Source organism: Stegostoma tigrinum, chromosome 46 (genome assembly GCF_030684315.1).
Source record: "Stegostoma tigrinum isolate sSteTig4 chromosome 46, sSteTig4.hap1, whole genome shotgun sequence".
Lineage (NCBI taxonomy): Eukaryota > Metazoa > Chordata > Chondrichthyes > Orectolobiformes > Stegostomatidae > Stegostoma > Stegostoma tigrinum.
Genome location: NC_081399.1, coordinates 2,744,836 through 2,764,742, shown reverse-complemented (window position 1 = coordinate 2,764,742; position 19,907 = coordinate 2,744,836). Strand labels below are relative to the sequence as shown.

The following is a 19,907-nucleotide window of genomic DNA, read 5'->3' as shown; positions in this document are numbered from 1 at the left end:
TGGAAACTGGAGGAGCTGCACCTCGTATTCTGCCTTGGAAGCCTAGAACCCAATGGTCACACTGTGGACTTTAATAGTTACAAAATCTCCCCAACACCCCCTCACCCCAGCCTCAACCAAGACCAACCCTCCCTCTCATCCCCACCTCCTTGACCTGTGTGTCTTCTCTCCCACCTCACTGACCAATCCCACCACTACCTACCTATTTGCTATCACCATCCCACCTACCTTCCCCAGACCAACCCCCACTCCATTTATTTCAGAGCCCCCTTCCCATCCCCCATTTCTGCAGAGGGGCTCTGACCCAAAATGTCAGCTTTCCTGCCTGGCCTGCCATGTTCCTCCAGCTCCACACTGTGTTATCTCATACGGACAGCCTGCTTCGATCTGCAGCTTTTCTCCATTTAACTAATACCGTGTCATTTTCTCCCTTCCAAAATGAGCAACTTCACATTTTCTCTCATTCTCCACCACTGGCTAATATTTTGCCAATTACGTATCAATCAGTATCCCCCTGCAAACTGTATCTGCCATGCAAATTGCCCTTTTCACTTTTTCATGTTGCCTGCAAAATTTGGCAACAGTACATTGGATTCCTTCTGCCAAGTCATTCATATACGTTGTAATCTGATTCCTGTGGAACCCCACTGGTTGCAGGTCACCGAATTCAGAACATGAACACTTATTCCACTTGGTCGTTCTTGCCCATTAGACAAATCTCTGACCAATACCAATACCACTTCTAGTGCCATGGACTCTGATGATTTAACCTTTTAACCAAATCCCTACAGTGTGGGAGCATTCAGCCCATCAAATCCATACTGACTCTCCAAACAGCACTGCTACCAAACCCACCCCAACTCACCCTTACCCTAACCCTATAGCCCTATATTTTGCATGGCTAAACCACCTAGCCTGTACATCCCTGGACACTCTGTGCAGCCTAGCATAGGCAATCCACCAAGCTTGCACATCTTTGAACTATGGGAGTAAACATATTGCTGAGCAAATATATAGCAACAAAAACAAAGTTGCTGGAAATCAATCAGTGGTAACTGAATCAGCTGCTTCTCAGATGAGATCGGAACTGAAACTGTACCCTTAATCTGTAAAGATTCCCCGGTATAGGTTCGCAGTCCAGCTGAGGTGTTACACAAACTTAAAGGTTGGAGTCCAGATAAATTTTGTTAAAGTCTGTTCTCCAATCACTGATACAGCTACACCCACATCAACGTCCATTAGGCTGGGCCACCATTTAACCAGATATTTATTTCGATTTGTTATGAGTTAGATGTCGCTAAGTAATTTAACTGTGACACGCCAGATGTATGAGGCTTTCCAGCATCTGCACTCCCCTCAATACAGGCCTGTGAATTCTCGAACTGAATTCAGGCCTAGTGGGACTGTTTTGTTATTTTGTGTCTGCATACTGGGAGCAACTATAATGGATTGCAGGCCCAGATCCTGAAGAAAATGTTAACCATTAGACCGAGGCTTGGCTTTGTTTTGCGGTTCACTCAAAAGGTGTTCCCCAAACTCAATCGGCCTGGTGAGGGTGTACCCTTCCATCAGCATACCCTGAAACTCATATGCTCCACTTGCAGCATTATCTAATGACAAAGCCAGTTGCGGTGCCTGTTTGAAGTTCAGTTGCACTTCAGCTAGTAGGGTGCTTTTGTACATTGGGGAAACCAAGCCGAGGCTTAGGGACCACTTTGCAGAACACCTACTCTCAGTTCGCAGTAAACAACTGCACCTCCCGGTTGCAAACTATTTCAACTACCCCTCCCATTCCTAAGACGATATATCCATCCTGGGCCTCTTCCAGTACCACAATGATGCCACCCAAAGGTTGCAGAAACAGCAACTCATATTCCGCTTGGGAACCCTGCAGCCCAATGGTATCAGTGTGGATTTCACAAGCTTCAAAATCCCTCCTCCCCCTACTGCATCCCAAAACCAGCCCAGCTTGTCCCCGCCTCCCTAACCTGTTCTTCCTCTCACCTATCCCCTCCTCCCACCTCAAGCCGCAACCCCATTTCCTTCCTACTAACCTCATCCAGCCCCTTGACCTGTCCGTCCTCACTGGGTGACCTATCCCCTCCCTACTTCCCCACCTAGACTCACCTTTATTGGCTCCATCCCCGCCTCTTTAACTTGTCTGTCTCCTCTTCACCTATCTTCTCCTCCATCCATCTTTGATCTGCCTCCCCCTCTTTCCCTAATTATTTCAGAACCCCGTCCTCTTCCCCCTTTTCTAACGAAGGGTCTCGGCCCAGAACATCAGCTTTTCCGCTCCTGGGATGCTGCTTGGCCTGCTGTGTTCATCCAGCTCTGCACTTTGTTGTTTCAGAGCCTCAGACACTCTTGTTTATATCTGGCAGCCAGGACTCTCTCATTGGACAACATTATCTGCACTCATATTCTACGAGGTCCACTTGGCTGACCTTGTTACAATCACTACAATTATAGGTGGTGCCATGCAACATACACCCTTTACTGATCATCAAAAATTAGCTGCCAGGCTACCGTTACATTTGTTCAATTTGATATTGGCATAAAATTGTATTAAATCAAAATTCAATTTTTTTGTTCTCACGCACATAATGTGAAAATGTACAGTGCTAAGCTCAACTTTTGAATCTCAATATCTAATACCCCACACAGAAAATTTCCTTAACTGAACCTGATGCCTTCGGCATCCAAAATACACTGGGCCAAGATTATCAAACTGGCTGATCTAGGAGGAACCCTGCTGAATTTGTTAGCCCACTTGCAATGTTTATTCCAACATTTCTGAAGTAGCGTCACTGAACCTTTTTTTCCGATTTCTCTCCACAGATGATTTCCAGCATTTTCGGTCTTAGTTTCTGATTTCCAGCATTTTGCAGTTCTTTCAGTTCTTTTGTCAATTTTTATCAGCTGCAGTTGAAGCACAACTTTTTGAAAGTTGTTTGTGGGATTTGGCCCATGCTGGCTGGGTCAGCAGTTATTGCCCATCCTCTTGTTGCCCCTTGAGAAGACAGTGGTGAGCTGTTTGCTGCAGTTCATCTGCTGTAAGTGGTCCACAATCCCTTTCAGAAGGAGTTCCAGGATTTTGACTGCACCACAGGGAAGAAACAGTAAAATATTTCCAAGTCAGGATGGCGAGTTGCTCAGAAGAAACTTACAGTGTTGGCATTACGACTTACTGAAATAAATCAATTAAAGAGCCAGATCTGGAGATCAAGGTGACTTGTATGATTTTGCCCAGGTTGAGGTCTGGACGATCAAATTCCATGTTACATTAAGCTATTGTCTACCACCGAAGTAGAATGTTTTCTCTAGAATTTTGAAGTTGAAGTTGTGATCTGAGTGAATTCTTCAAGATATTAATTGACGAAACAGTGTCAATAGAGATAAACTAATTCCACTGTTTGGGGATTCTAGAATTAGGGAACGTAGCCCGAGAACTAAGGCCTGGCAGTTCAGAAGAGATATTAGAAAGCACTTCTAAACCCAAAGTGACGTAAAGGTTAGGAACATTGAATGTTGTAACAGGCTTGAGGGGTTGAAAGGTCTACTCCTTCTGCAGTTGCTCTATTTAATTGATTCCTCTACTCTTCCTATTTATTTGACTTAATTCACACTTGTCTTCCAATCTCATTTACAAATATCTAAGTGGAGTTATAACCATATGGTGTTGTGTCATTTTCCTGTCAGCATCCTATTGATCTGTAGAGTCATACAGCATAGAGATAGACCCTTTGGTCCGAGCAGTCTGCACAGACCACGTTCCCAAGCTAAACTGTTCCCATCTGCCTGTGCTTGGCCCATATCTGTCCAAGCCTTTCCTTTTCACAAACTTATCCAAATGTTTAACTGTAGCTACATTCAACACTTTCCCTGGAAGTTAACTTACACCTGAACCACTCTCCATGTAAAGAAGTTGACCCTCATGTCCTTTTTTTCAAATCTTCTTCCTCTCACTTTAAAAATATGCATCCCAGTTTGGAACTCCCCACCCTAGGAAAAAGTCCCTTGTCATTCACCTTATCTATGCCCCTTACAATGTTATAAACTGCAACAAGGTCACCCCTCAGCATCCTACACTACAACGAAAAATTTCTTAATCTTTCCACGCGATTTTTATAACTCAAATGCTCCAATCCAAGCAACATCCTGATAAATCTTTTCCAAATTGTCTCCAGTTTAATAACATCCTTCCCATAATAGGTTGACTTGAACTGTGTACAGTGCTCCAGAAGATGCCTCACCAATATCATGCACAACCTTTTTCCAAAGTGGACTATCCCCTTTCATTATCATTCTATATGACTCAGGAGTTCGAGAGAATCTTACTGCCCAGTTACAGAAAAATGTTCTCATAATATTTTTAAAACGGAAACCAAACCCTATAGTTTGGTGATGAGATAATGGGAACTGCAGATGCTGGAGATTCCAAGATAATAAAATGTGAGGCTGGATGAACACAGCAGGCCAAGCAGCATCTCAGGAGCACAAAAGCTGACGTTTCGGGCCAAGACCCTTCATCAGAGAGGGGGATGGGGGGAGGGAACTGGAATAAATAGGGAGAGAGGGGGAGGCGGACCGAAGATGGAGAGTAAAGAAGATAGGTGGAGAGGGTGTAGGTGGGGAGGTAGGGAGGGGATAGGTCAGTCCAGGGAAGACGGACAGGTCAAGGAGGTGGGATGAGGTTAGTAGGTAGCTGGGGGTGCGGCTTGGGGTGGGAGGAAGGGATGGGTGAGAGGAAGAACCGGTTAGGGAGGCAGAGACAGGTTGGACTGGTTTTGGGATGCAGTGGGTGGGGGGGAAGAGCTGGGCTGGTTGTGTGGTGCAGTGGGGGGAGGGGATGAACTGGGCTGGTTGAGGGATGCAGTGGGGGAAGGGGAGATTTTGAAACTGGTGAAGTCCACATTGATACCATATGGCTGCAGGGTTCCCAGGCGGAATATGAGTTGCTGTTCCTGCAACCTTCGGGTGGCATCATGGTGGCAGTGCAGGAGGCCCATGATGGACATGTCATCAAGAGAATGGGAGGGGGAGTGGAAATGGTTTGCGACTGGGAGGTGCAGTTGTTTGTTGCGAACTGAGCGGAGGTGTTCTGCAAAGCGGTCCCCAAGCCTCCGCTTGGTTTCCCCAATGTAGAGAAAGCCGCACCGGGTACAGTGGATGCAGTATACCACATTGGCAGATGTGCAGGTGAACCTCTGCTTAATGTGGAATGTCATCTTGGGGCCTGGGATGGGGGTGAGGGAGGAGGTGTGGGGACAAGTGTAGCATTTCCTGCGGTTGCAGGGGAAGGTGCCGGGTGTGGTGGGGTTGGAGGGCAGTGTGGAGCGAACAAGGGAGTCACGGAGAGAGTGGTCTCTCCGGAAAGCAGACAGGGGTGGGGATGGAAAAATGTCTTGGGTGGTGGGGTCGGATTGTAAATGGCGGAAGTGTCGGAGGATAATGCGTTGTATCCGGAGGTTGGTAGGGTGGTGTGTGAGAACGAGGGGGATCCTCTTGGGGCGGTTGTGGCGGGGGCGGGGTGTGAGGGATGTGTCGCGGGAAATGCGGGAGACGCGGTCAAGGGCGTTCTCAATCACCGTGGGGGGGAAGTTGCGGTCCTTAAAGAACTTGGACATCTGGGATGTGCGGGAGTGGAATGTCTTATCGTGGGAGCAGATGCGGCGGAGGCGGAGGAATTGGGAATAGGGGATGGAATTTTTGCAGGAGGGTGGGTGGGAGGAGGTGTATTCTAGGTAGCTATAGTTTGGTGCCAAGCATTACCAAATTCTGCCTGTTCATTCCTTTTAGCAAAAGATACATATAGCTTTTTATAAAAAAGTAAGACTGTGCTTGACTTTTTTCTTTTAAAATTGTCCCAAAATCAAAATAGGTCACAAATTTTTGAATTGTCTATTAATTTATTCCCAAACAATCTTATCCACTTTTTGTACAAATTAAACCGAATTGTTTTATTGATCCAAATTTCAGAAATAATCATGTCCAGGTTTAACGCATTTAAATATTGATCTCACTGGGGCAACAAAATGTCCACTTATGGCACAACACTAGTGTCTCCATCCTTGAACCTGAGGCCCAGTTTCAAGTCCGTCTGCTTCAGTGGTGTGTGATAAAACCTTTGAAAAGGTTGATTAGAGAGAAAATACCTACAGGAAACACAAGTGATGAGAATTGGTTCAGTGTTTGTTCATTCTCAAAAGTTTTGGTTCACAAGGCTGCTCAGGGCAAAGTCTCAGGAAGTGTTCAGCATTTGATGTCAACAGCTAACTATTGGGTGGCTGTGTCCTCAGGTGGCTCTTGGGTCCTGTTTAAAAACACAAAAGCAAAACACACTGCAGCACTGGTTAAAACTCAGTGGGTTAACAATGTCCAACAAGATCTCTGAAGTCAGAAATCCTAGCCTAGTCCTAAGCAAAATCACCCATTGAGCCACTGAGACAGTGTTTCAACAGGTGTAAGCAGAACTGCCTAACTTTCTACTGTTCTGAGTAGGGGCTGTTACGTAAACCTACTTTAGGTATATCTCACTCATATGCCACATTTACAATTCCTTGGTTTGATTTAATTAATTTATGTCACGTGTACTGAACTACAGTATAAGATATTGCCGTACATGTTTTATAGGCAGATCATAGCATACAAGTGCATCAGGGTAACAGAATATGGTGTGAGGTACAATGTTACAGGTGCTGAGAAGGTACAAAGAGAGTCCAACATTCAGATTAAAGAGGTCCATTCAACAGCCTGGTAACAGTTTTGTTTATGCCCTCAAAAATAGAACAAGTGCTTGCATGTTCAAAGTGGTAATTTTCAATTGTCAATATGTTTGGAGCATCTCAAATATTTCTTCCATAACTTTTTTATTTGTACAGCACTTACCAAATTCAAAGTTAAACACGATTCATACAATTCATAATTAAAATCTCACTTTTGAAATCTTTCCATCAAACTAATTTTGAATCTGCGATGGTCCTGGGCTCCCCCCTCCCCCATTCCCAAACCCCTCAGTTTCAGTACATTGTGGCACAAATATAATTGTTTTTAATCATCCTTTAGTCATTCTGTGCATGCAAGCCAGCTTTCACAGGGGTCTTATTCAATGGGGGACAGGAACTTGTTCAGGTTTGTGAGTCTTTCAAAAAGTGTATTGGAATGATGTCCTTCACCTCTACCCTTGTAATGTCCTGTACATCAGTTCCACCTCATTGCATGGACAATGGAGTCTGCACTCTCATATGGATACCTACAGTTTATTGCACCTTCTTCTGTGAGAAAGCAGTTGTTGTATCTTAGATTTCTACTTGACAAGTTTTAATTTCAGCTATATTGGGGAGAAGTCCATTTCATGTCCAATATGTCCAGGTGCAGCATTGGTGCAAACTTGTAGTCTTTTCCTTATTTTCAATATTGGAATGTCAGACATTGCATTCCTGCTGTTCATCATTTTGCCTTTGCAGATTTTGTTTCAACTCAGTCCTGGAACACATTAGTTTTGTTATTCAGCTGTAAAGAATATACATCTACACCATTGGCTGATTCATTCTGGGCAGTTCCTAAGTCATAGCTTCCATCACCTCTTTCGATGGCCTGGTTGAGCACACGCTCCTGATTACTGTTACATAGTTCTGCAATTTGCATGCTTTTTCCTGTGATTCTAACTCTTCCATTAAACCATCTATCACTGTGCTCTATATCCTAATGACATATCAGTGATAAACCAGATATATGTTTGCAAGTTTATCTTTGTTCTGAACAATGTATTTACCCATCTGTGTGCATTACTTTCAGATCATTGTTATATCTTTGCAGAAATCACTAGATGATCGTTTCAGGCTTAAGTCTGGAAAAACATAGAGTTTAGAATTTATTTTTCATTATTGATAGATTGAATAATTGTACTAATAGGACAGTTCACTGCATTCCTAAGCTGATCTCTGAACTTGGACTGAGTCACCCCATAAATAAATGTGTTTGTGCAGCAATTTAAACTTCTAAGCATAAATCCAACTTCAGCAAATGTGTATAGAGAATAGCTGTAATCGGTGGGCTCCATTCCTGCAATATTATAATATAGGAATTCCACAACATGTGCCAACCATAACAGAATGAAACTGCTGGATATGGTGAACAGCAGAATAGTAGACTTTCTCCGGCTCTTCATTTCTGGGTCACTGCAAATCTCTTCTTTGTTCTGATGTTTTAATCTCTTCCGGATTCGGCTTGTTACTATAATATGCCGGACTGTTAGAGCATTGAGAAACAAAATCAAACCAAAGGGAAACCACGGTGTTAGAATCATGTCAATCCAGTCAAAAACCATCCATTCTGGATCACGATAAAAGCTTGGTTTTACATTACAGAACCATGGTATATTGTTGATTATCTCTTCGGGTTCAAAAGTAAAATAGAAAGGAGTGTTTTTTGAACAGAGTAGAATACAAGTTGTTGCGAGAACACCAGTTGCCACTTTCCCAGTGCAAAATTTCCTCCTCAGTTTCTGGCAACAAATTGCAACAAATCGATCAAAGGAGAAAACAACAGTGAACCAAACAGAACAGTCTGTAGAGGCACCACTCAGAACGTCAATTGTACTACATACAGGGGTGATGTTCAGAAACGAATCTGGGAAATAGTAAAAACTGATTCGCCACAGTATTACGTCAACAATAATGACCAGCAGATCTGCCACTGCCATTGCCATCAGGTAATGAGTGGTGCACGTAGAAAGTCCACATTTTCCTCTGGAAAGGATCATAATCGCCACTAAATTAACTGTTTAAAAAAAAGACAGACAATGCAAAAGAGTTGGAAATTACACATAAAGCATGCTTCACATCCTGGTCTATAAAGTAAGGGCTTTTGCGTGTTTCTTTTTGGAAAAATCTCAAAAGATTCAGATTCAAAAGGAAAGACATATCTAAGAACAACCAATCCTAATGCATGCCTACCTTAGTTATGGACTTCTGGAATTAATGAAGAAGGTGCAGGGAATAGGGAATTATTGGTTATTTAAGTATTTTCCAGAAGTAGGTGATAACAGAGTTAAAGTGTTCTCCAGTTTCAATATTGTTGACTTTACTTACATATCTTGGGAATCTGAAAGCCGAGTCTTGTCTTCAAAACTTCAGAGAGCGGACACATGCCTTGGGAGTCTATCTTCTTGCCCAGATAGATCAGGAGTACATCACACTCGTGCCCAGTCAACTCCATGTTATACCTTCAGAGAGTCGCTGTGTTGGCAATTGGAGCAACATTCAACTACCCACATTCCCCACCTCCTGCAACCCCTCAACAAGGATGATAAATTGAGCTATTAGTTCTCTGGTAGATCAGAGCTGCCTGCACTTGTTCCCACTTGACTGGAATCAGAAAGACATCCTTTCAGGATCTGAAAAGGCCAAAACTGTGTGCAACATCAGCAGATCGGCGTCTGAGCTGACTTCTGCATCCTGCTGAAACCTGCTAAACTTGGAGGGTTGGGAATTCTTTTCATCGGAGCAGAGGACAGTAAGCAGATATTGAAAATAAGTATGTGTATGTCGCAGGCAAAGAACAAAGGGGCAAATTGTAACCACTTTTCATTGTTCATTGAAATAATGCAGGTTGAAGGGCAGAAGAAATGTACAGATGAATATTTGTACTCAGGCAGGGAAAATGATGCTGAGCTCACTGCTTCTGAGTGTTCAGGAAGGTTGAATGAATTATGTTGGAAATGTGATTGCAACATCAAAGAAAGACACATTTCGGTTCGTGGTGTCAGGATTGGGGGAAGGAATTGTCCCAGGTGCTCTGTGGAAAGTCAGCAGGGGCTAGGTCATCATCTTCTTTGATGCTAATCTGACACTATAACAGTGAACATATAGAGCAGAAGGATGGCACACTGTTGTGTAAGGATTATCAAACATGTTTTGGTTTGTTTCAGTTTGATTTCTATGCAAACTGTTGACAATGGAGGAAGTCTTTGATGCTTCCTGGAGTTGGCCATTATTCAATATGTCCATAGAGGAATTACTCACTGAGGAATAGCTAAGGGACCTCTTGTTGCTTTTCAATGCATTTTAAAGGAAAACTCATTTTCAAGAATGCTCATGGTAAAGACATTCTGTGTGGAACAGAACAGGACTGGAAGTAAAGGAGCAGTGATAAAACATTGATAGTAGGCTAGGTACATAGGAATAGGATAGGCCATTCAGCCTATCTAGCCTGATTTGCTATTCAGTGAGATTGTTGGGATCTGTGGGCTATCTCCATATACTTGCTGCACCTGATATAATTCTTGTTAACCTACATTGTACTCCCTCCAAGGCCAACATATCCTTCTTAAAGTGTGGTGCCCAGATCTTCTCATAGTTCTTCAAGTGTGACCTAACCAGGGTTTATAATAACTGCAGCATAACTTCTGTCACATCATACCCCAGGCTTCTCAATATAAAGGGCAACATTCCATTAAGTTTATTGATTATCTTCTGCATCTGTTGTGGTATTTTAAAGATCAATGCATGTGAACACTCAAGTCTGGTTGACAATGCATTGCATTTAATATTATACCCTCTAGAAAATACCCTGATCTATCCTATTTCTGTCTAAAATGGATAGCTTCATACCTGTTTGGACTGAATTCTGTCTGCCACAATTGTACCCATTCAAGTAGTCGATCAATGTCTTATCATTTCATGCGATAATCTGCACTGTCTGTAATGCAACCTCATTTAATGTTGTCAGCAAATTTGTATGCATGATTTTCTATGCCATGAAAAGAAGTATTAATAAATAATGTGAATAACTGAGGTTTTAATACATATCTTTGTTGGTCTCCCCACTTTCTGCCACTCAACTAAGTTCCGCAATTCTGTGGGGTGCTACCTCAGTGAACAATCTGTTTAATGGGTTGTTTTCAAATGCCTTCTGGAAGTCGATGTAAGCAGTATGAAAAGACAAGCTCTGCTTACCTACCTCAGTCACCACTACTGAAAAATTCAGTGAGGACTGTCAGGCATGTTTGAGCTGTCATGAATCTATGCTGGATTTCCCTTATTAACTGATTTCTTTTTGTGGTGATCAGTTTCCATATCCTTGATTATAGACTCGAACAAGCCCACCACAACTGATGCTAGGCTGAGTGCTCTGTAATTTCCTTGTTTTCCTCTTTCACCCTTTCTGAAAAGCAGAGTAACATGCAATTTTCCAAACCAGACGGGTGACTCCTGTATCACAAGATCCCTGAAAAAGTAAGCCAGGGCATTTACAGCATGCCCCCCACACTTCCTTTAACATCCTCAGATAGAAACGTCATTTGTCACTGTTTAATTTGTTATGGACCAGAGCAAAGCCCTCAAAACATACCAAGGAGATAACCTAGACCCTATATTTTACCTTATTTAAAGTAAATGGAAAGCATTGTATTTCAGAGATAATGGGAACTGCAGATGCTGGAGAATTCCAAGATAATAAAATGTGAGGCTGGATGAACACAGCAGGCCAAGCAGCATCTCAGGAGCTTTTGTGCTCCTGAGATGCTGCTTGGCCTGCTGTGTTCATCCAGCCTCACATTTTATTAGCATTGTATTCCAGATGTGATTTAATTGGTCAAGCTACTAAGCTTTCAGCAAAGCTGACAAGGCGTAGAGCTGGATGAACACAGCAGGCCAAGCAGCATCAGAGGTGCAGGAAGGCTGACGTTTCAGGCGTAGACCCTTCTTCAGAAATGGGGGAAGGTAAGGGGATTCTGAAATAAACAGGGAGGGGGGTGGAGGCGGATAGAAGATGGATAGAGGAGAAGATAGTTGCAGAGGACACAGACTGGTCAAAGAGGAGGGGATGGAGCAAGTAAAGCCAGTATCATGCAGCATCTCAAGAGCATAAAAGCTAGCGTTTCGGGCCTAGGCCCTTCATCAGAGAGGGGGATGGGGTGAGGGTTCTGGAATAAATAGGGAGAGAGGGGGAGGCGGACCGAAGATGGAGAGAAAAGAAGATAGGTGGAGAGGAGAGTATAGGTGGGGAGGTAGGGAGGGGATAGGTCAGTCCAGGGAAGACGGACAGGTCAAGGAGGTGGGATGAGGTTAGTAGGTAGGAAATGGAGGTGCGGCTTGGGGTGGGAGGAAGGGATGGGTGAGAGGAAGAACAGGTTAGGGATGCAGAGACAGGCTGGGCTGGTTTTGGGGTGCAGTGGGGGGAGGGGACGAGCTGGGCTGGTATTGGGATGCGGTGGGGGAAGGGGAGATTTTGAAGTTGGTAATGTCCACATTGATACCATTGGGCTGCAGGGTTCCCAAGCGGAATATGAGGTGCTGTTCCTGCAACCTTCGGGTGGCATCATTGTGGCACTGCAGGGGGCCCATGATGGGCATGTCATCTAAAGAATGGGAGGGGGAGTTGAAATGGTTTGTGACTGGGAGGTGCAGTTGTTTATTGCAAAGCGAGCGGAGGTGTCCTGCAAAGCGGTCCCCAAGCCTCTGCTTGGTTTCCCCAATGTAGAGGAAGCCACACCGGGTACAATGGATACAGTATACCACATTGTCAGATGTGCAGGTGAACCTCTGCTTAATATGGCAAGTCATCTTGGAGCCTGGGATAGGGGTGAGGGAGGAGGTGTGGGGGCAAATGTAGCACTTCCTGCGGTTGCAGGGGAAGGTGCCGGGTGTGGTGGAGTTGGAGGGCAGTGCTGAGCGAACAAGGGAGTCATGGACAGAGTGGTCTCTCCGGAAAGCAGACAAGGGTGGGGATGGAAAAATGTCTTGGGTGGTGGGGTCGGATTGTAGATGGCGGAAGTGTCGGAGGACGATGCGTTGTATCCGGAGGTTGGTAGGGTGGTGTGTGAGGACGAGGGGGATCCTCTTAGGGCGGTTGTGGCAGGGGCAGGGTGTGAGGGATGTGTTGCAGGAAATGCGGGAGATGCGGTCAAGGGTGTTCTCGACCACTGTGGGGGGAAAGTTGCGTTCCTTGAAGAAGTTGTACATCTGGGATGTGCGGGAGTGGAATGCCTCATCCTGGGAGCAGATGCGGCAGAGGCGGAGGAATTGGGAATAGAGGATGGAATTTTTGCAGGAGGGTGGGTGGGAGGAGGTGTATTCTAGGTAGCTGTGGGAGTCAGTGGGCTTGAAATGGACATCAGTTACAAGCTGGTTGCCTGAGATGGAGACTGAGAGGTCCAGGAAGGTGAGGGATGTGTTCTTTAGCTGACATGTCCATCAGGGGCCTCCTGCAGTGCCACAAAGATGCCACCCGAAGGTTACAGGAACAGCAACTCATATTCCTCTTGGGAACCCTGCAGCCCACTGGTATCAATGAGGACTTCACCAGCTTCAAAATCTTCCCTTCCCCCACCACATCCCAAAACCAGCTCAGTTCGTCCCCTCCCCCCACTGCATCCCAAAACCAGCCCAGCCTGTCTCTGCCTCCCTAACCTGTTCTCCCTCTCACCCATCCCTTCCTCCCACCTCAAGATGCACCTCCATTTCCTACCTACTAACCTCATCCCAACTCCTTGACCTGTCCATCTTCCCTGGACTGACCTATCCCCTCCCTACCTCCCCACCTATACTCTCCTCTTCACCTATCTTCTTTTCTCTCCATCTTCGGTCCGCCTCCCCCTCTCTCCCTATTTATTCCAGAACGCTCACCCCACCCCCCCTCTCTGATGAAGGGTCTAGGCCCAAAACGTCAGCTTTTGTGCTCCTGAGATGCTGCTTGGCCTGCTGTGTTCATCCAGCTTCACACTTTATTATCTTGGATTCTCCAGCATCTGCAGTTCCCATTATCTCTGAAGCCAGTATCATACCTGCCTCTTTGACCAGTCTGTCTCCTCTCCACCTATCTTCTCCTCTATCCATCTTCTATCCGCCTCCCCCTCTCTCCCTATTTATTTCGGAACCCCCTTCCCCTCCCCCGTTTCTGAAGAAGGGTCTAGGCTGGAAAAATCAGCTTTCCTGCTCCTCTGATGCTGCTTGACCTGTTGTGTTCATCTAGCTCTACACCTTGTTATCTCAGATTCTCCAACACCCCATCAGCACAACCTTGAAAAAACCATATTCAGCAAGTCATATCTCCCTCACTTGCAATCCTCCCAGTCCAGAAGGTAAACACTGAAAGTACAAAACTTACAACAGGGAGGCAATGCATAACAGCAGAGAGAGAGCTGGAACCTCCTCCACAATTCCAGCTTCATCAACTGAACGTAAAAAACTAAAATTGTTTGTGTGAGCTTGGCTCCACTCACTCATGCTTCTTTCGTCTAACTTAAAAGAGAGCAAACATATTGACTCTGTTTTGCCTGGAGCAGTCATCTGAACACCAGGTTTACACCTCTCTTCAAGAGAAACAGGACAGAACAAATCTCTCTTAAAGACACATCCCAACACAAATTCCATTAAGTTCCTCATTGCTGATATATTATGTTAAGTGTTTTCAGTCCCTGTTCCCAATTCATTGTTAATTTATTTGGGAATTCCAAGAAGCTATCCTCCTTTCCTCTTATAAATACTGAGTCAAGTAATAATTCAACATGCCTGCCATTTCTCCATAGGCATTAGCAACATCCTCACTTTCAGTCTGTGGTCAACCAGTTGCACCTGACTGCCCATTTCCCCAGCATGTAACTTTAAAATAGCCTCCTATTGATTTTGGTGATGCTAGTAAGTTTTCTTTCATATTTTCTTTCAGCAATTCTTATAATCTGCTCTGTGACTCTTTGCTGGTTTTTGCATCTTTGCCATTTTGGAAAAATTATGATTTTTTTTTGGGGGGGAGGGCATTTTTCTCTAGCTTTTATGCTGTTCCTTATCTCCTTAGTCCACCTTGTTTTTTTTAAAGTAAACCTTCTCCCTGGTGGAGCATAAATTAGTTTTATATTGTCCTAAATGCTACTTCTAAAATCTCCCACTGTTCTTCAGCTATTTTACTCATTACCATATTTTCCCAGTTTACTGTGGACTGTCTTTGTTTCATCTCATTGATGACGATTTTACTTAACTCTAATGCTTTTGTAGCTGATTTATGGTTTTCACTTTCAAACTCTTGCTAAGCTTAATTGTGTTATGATCATTATTTGAAAAATGTTCACGGACAATTAGGCACTTAAATCTGTTTCATTACTCATTCCTAACCTCAGTTTTGCTTGTACCCTGTAGAATCCAGCACATGTCTTTGTAGGAAACTATCCTAGACTGTCTCTAGAAATTCGCTACCTTTGTGCTTTTCTGCTTCTCCTAAATGATGTTCGAACTAAAATACTACACTAGCTTTGACAATACTTATCTAATTTCTGCATTTGTACAATTTAGCACTTAGGCCTGCTACCAGATGACCTCTACACAACACTTGTTGCAGTTCTAGAATGTTTACTGTTCCTCCATTGCAAACATACAGTCCCGCCGAATCTTACAGTCATGTCTTAGGAATAGCTACAATGTCAAAACCTTCACTTTGAATGTGTACTTTTCCAGTCTGCCCAATACATCTACGGCTGACCTCTAATTGAATTTAATGTTAGGTGGCTTTGCCCCATTCATTACCCTTTCTAACGTTGATGAGCGGCATCTGTCACCCCTGTTTTTAAGCTTTGAAATTGATACAGCAGCTTTGCCTGCCATAATTGGATCAGATTTATATACTTTCACAGGACAGCGCTCGCCGGGATTTGCAGAATGGAGTGAGTTGACGGCACTTACCAGGAACACCAACAACAGCGAGGATAACGTAATATATTTTCACGGTGATGTAAAGAGTTTCAAACTTTTCCATGTGAGCTAACTAGTTTCGTCCAGCTGGCAATCTTGCTTAATCCAATTGCACAAGGAGAGATCTCCCTGTGCTCTCCACTTTATGTCGTGCGGATTTTCCACAGGGGCCTTGACATTGCATAACCAGGTTTGCGTTATTGAAGTGAGGTCAGAAGAAGATTGCAACATCGCAGTCAAGCCCCTGGAGAGAAGAGACAATGCCCTCTGCAGTCTCCAGATCAGAAACGAAAAGAGGACACGTTGCCAGTGCCATTTTAATTGAAATTTTCAGGAGATGCTTGAACCCAAGCCCTCAGCAGCACCAACACTGCTGAGCCTCCACTAGAGCACACTAACTGTGGAGAGAAGTGAAGTAGACTCTGGTAAAAGGCTGCCGAATGGACCACAAACTGCTCCCAACCCCCTTCCTGCAAAAATTCCATCCCCTATTTCCAATTCCTTCACCTCCGCCGCATCTGCTCCCAGGATGAGGCATTTCACTCCCGCACATCCCAGATGTCCTCGTTCTTCAAGGGCCGCAATTTCCCCCTCCGCAGTGGTCGAGAAGGCCCTCGACTGTGTCTCCCGCATTTGCGGCACCTCATCCCTCACACCCCGCCTTCACAATAACCGCCAAAAGAGAATCCCCCTAGTCCTCACATACCACCCCACCAACCTCCGGATACAACACACCATCCACCGACACTTCTGCCATCTACAATCCAACCCCACCACTAAAGACATTCTTCCTATCCCACCCCTGTCTGCCTTCTGGAGAGACCACTCTCTCCATGACTCCCTTGTCCGCTCCACACTCCCCTCCAACCCCACCACACCCGGCACTTTCCCCTGCAATGGCATGAAGTGCTACACCTGCCCCTTCACCACCTCCCTCACCCCTGTCCCAGGCCCCAAGATGGCTTGCCAATCAAGCAGATATTCACCTGCATATCCGCCAATGTGGTATACTGCGTCCGCTGTACATGGTGTGGCTTCCTTTACTTTGGGGAAACCAAGCGGAGTCTTGGGGACCACTTTGCAGAACACCTCCGCTTGGTTCACAATAAACAACTGTACCTCCCAGTCGCAAACCATTTCCACTCCCCCTCCCATTCTTTAGATGACATGTCCATCATGGGCCTCTGCAGTGCCACAATGATGCCACCCGAAAGTTGCAGGAACAGCAACTCATATTCCACTTGGGAACCCTGCAGCCCAACGGTATCTATGTGGATTTCACAAGCTTCAAAATCTCCCTCCCCCCACATCCAAAAACCAGCCCAGCCCGTCTTCACCTCCCTAATATGTTCTTCCTCTCACTTATGCCCCCCTCCCACCTCAAGACACACCTTAATTTCCTACCTACTAACCTCATCCTGCCCCCTTGACCTGTCCGTCCTCCCCGGACTGACCTATCCCCTCCCTACCTCACCACCCATACTCTCCTCTCCACCTATCTTCTCCTCTATCCATCTTCAGTCCGCCTCCCCCTCTCTCCCTATTTATTTCAGAATCCTCTCCCCACCCCCCTTTTCTGATGAAGGGTCTAGGCCCAAAACGTCAGCTTTTGGGCACCTAAGATGCTGCTTGGCCTGCTGTGTTCATCCAGCCCCACACTTTGTTATCTTGGATTCCCCAGCATCTGCAGTTCCCATTATATCTGGACTATGAACTGTACCTGCCTCAGTAATGATATTTCGGCATGAACGGAGATAGGCTCATTTTTTTGTTTACTTAAACTTTTAGTCCTGTGAAATGCCGCTGCTGTGCAGGTGAACCAAAAAATGCAAATTGGATTTACTATATTAATAATGGGTCTGCTGGTCCCTCAAGGCTCTTGTCTGTTCCTGCAATTGCCTTCGCCATTCATTCCCCTTGCACATGTTTAACAAGTATGTCATCTGGTGGCTATTTTCATGTGCCCTGGTCCGTGGTGGCGCCATACATAGTTTCCACTTCTCCCAGGGACACGAAAACCTATAACCTCAGTGCCTTGAGCTAACACTGGCCTTGAAACCACAAGCTCATTTCAAACAACTAAATTTATCGCCTGTCAGGGAATACAGATACTGCAGGCTATAGGACGGATTGAAAGAATGTTATGGCCAGCTTTTACTGATAATGAGAAACTACCTCCAGCAGCTTGGAGAGGCAATCACAGCGTGTAGAGATATAGGCCCTACTGTCCAACTCATCCATGCCGACCAAAAATCCAATACAAATGTAGTCCCATTTGCCAAGATTTAGCCTATACCCCTCTAAACACTTCCTATTCATATTCATCCAGATGCCTTTTAAATGTTACAATCATACAAGCCTCCACCACTTCCTCTGGCAGGCAGCTCATTTCATACACCCACCACCCTCTGCGCGAAAAAGCTGCCCCTTAGGTACCTTTAATATCATTCTCTTCTCATCTTAAACCAATGCCCTTTAGTGTTGGACTCCTCTATCTGGGAGAAAAGACCTTGCTTATTTACCCTATCCATGCCCCTCATGATTTTAAGGTCCTCTATAAAGTCATCCCTCAGTCTCCGACACTCCAGGGAATGTAATCCCAGTCTATTCAACATCTCCCTATACCTTGAACCCTTCAATATCCTTGAAAATCTTTTCTGAGCCATTTTCTAGTTTCACAACACTCTTCCCATATGAGGGAGACTAGAATTGCATTCAGTATTCCAAAAGTGGTCGAATCAATGTTATGTACGGCTGTAACATGACCCCCCCAGCTCCTTTCCTCGATGCACTGACCAATACAGGTAAGCATGACAAACACCTTCTTTAGTATCCTATCCAACTTCAACTCCACTCCAAGGCCTCTTTGTTCAGCAACACTCAGCTGGATAATGTAATCATTTGTATATGAATGAATATGATTGTACAATGCAGTTATGTGCATGGGTTGGCACTCTGAACTACACAAGTACGATTGGATAGAGATAGGAGTAACTGACGTATACCCGTTTGATCGGAAACGATTATTTGTCCAAATAGTCAGCTGGAATCTTGGGATGGAGTAAACCCTTTGTTCTGGCAATAAAATTCAAACATTACACAATTTTCTTGAAGTGACCAGTTCCCATAAATGCAAGTATAAATGATTCAACAAAGAAGTCAGAGTTTCACCTTTCCAAAGAAGAAATAAAGGATTGAGTTCACTATTTCAATATCCAAAACCGATTTACACATGAAATGGCAGTCATGTAAAATTTGAGGTCTCTGATGACATTCATTAATGTTGTACATTGCAATAATTCTACAATTACTGATATCTCAACATCTTAAATACTTCTTGTTTATTCATGTGTGGGCTGTGGGTATCACTGGCGAGCCTGAATTTATTGCCTATCCCTCGTTGTCCTTGAGAACGTGCTGATGCACTGCCTTCTTGAACTGCTGCAATGCATCTGCTGGGAGTTGACCCACAATGCCACGAGAGACACAATTAAGGGATTTCGACCCAGAGACAATGGGGAATGATGATATATTTCCAAGGCAGTATGGTGAGTGGCTTGGAGGGGAACTTGAAGGTGGTGGTGTTCCCCTATGCCTGCTGCCCTTGTCCTTCTAGTTGGAAGTGATCACAGGTTTGGAAGGAGCTGCCTGACGGTTTTTGTTGAATTTCTGCAGGGAATCTCGTAGACAGCACACACTGCTGCTGCTTGAGCATTGGTGAATGAGGTAGTGGACGCTTGTGGATGTAATGACAATCAAGTGTGCTACTTTGTTCTTGATGTTGTCAAGCTTGTTGAGTTTTTAAGGCCTTAGTGAAATTTTGTAGCTGAGATTGTGGATGCAGTTGTTCATTAGCTCAAGCAGTGATAATGGGAACTGCAGATGCTGGAGAATCCAAGATAACAAAGTGTGGGGCTGGATGAACACAGCAGGCCAAGCAGCATCTCAGGAGCACAAAAGCTGATGTTTCGGGCCTCGGCCCTTCATCAGAGAGCAGTGGGTTGTTCTGTGGTGTGCCAATGTCTCGGTACCCTTCTTGGTAACATCATCAGTGCGATCTCGAATTGAAGCATTGGTGTTCTGCTTCCCTGGGAATTTATATGAGTTTCTGGTGTGATGGCCTTGTCGCTTTTGGCTCTGTTATTTTAGCAACAGTCTGTATACGTATATGTAATCAAAGACTAAAGACCCCATACCAACAGTAATCAAGACCAACATTAT

The 19,907-nt window shown here is 44.7% G+C and overlaps 1 protein-coding gene across 1 annotated transcript; it reads right to left on the bottom strand.

Annotated features, from left to right (window-relative positions):
- Positions 1-7,021: 7,021 nt before the first annotated feature.
- Positions 7,022-15,792, bottom strand: LOC132207393 (probable G-protein coupled receptor 139). Its single transcript, XM_059642897.1, has 2 exons — positions 15,678-15,792; positions 7,022-8,784 (listed from the first exon to the last, which is right to left on the bottom strand). The coding sequence occupies exons 1-2, from the start codon at positions 15,748-15,750 to the stop codon at positions 7,877-7,879; spliced, it is 981 nt and encodes a 326-aa protein (XP_059498880.1). The 5' UTR covers positions 15,751-15,792; the 3' UTR covers positions 7,022-7,876.
- Between the last annotated feature and the right edge of the window lie 4,115 nt (positions 15,793-19,907).

Excerpts from the sequence above, each read along its gene's own strand:
- LOC132207393 (XM_059642897.1), bottom strand. The coding sequence starts at position 15,750 with ATGGAAAAGTTTGAAACTCTTTACATCACCGTGAAAATATATTACGTT. Across the intron at positions 8,785-15,677 it reads CGCTGTTGTTGGTGTTCCTG|TTAATTTAGTGGCGATTATG; the intron begins GTAAGTGCCGTC and ends TTTTTTAAACAG.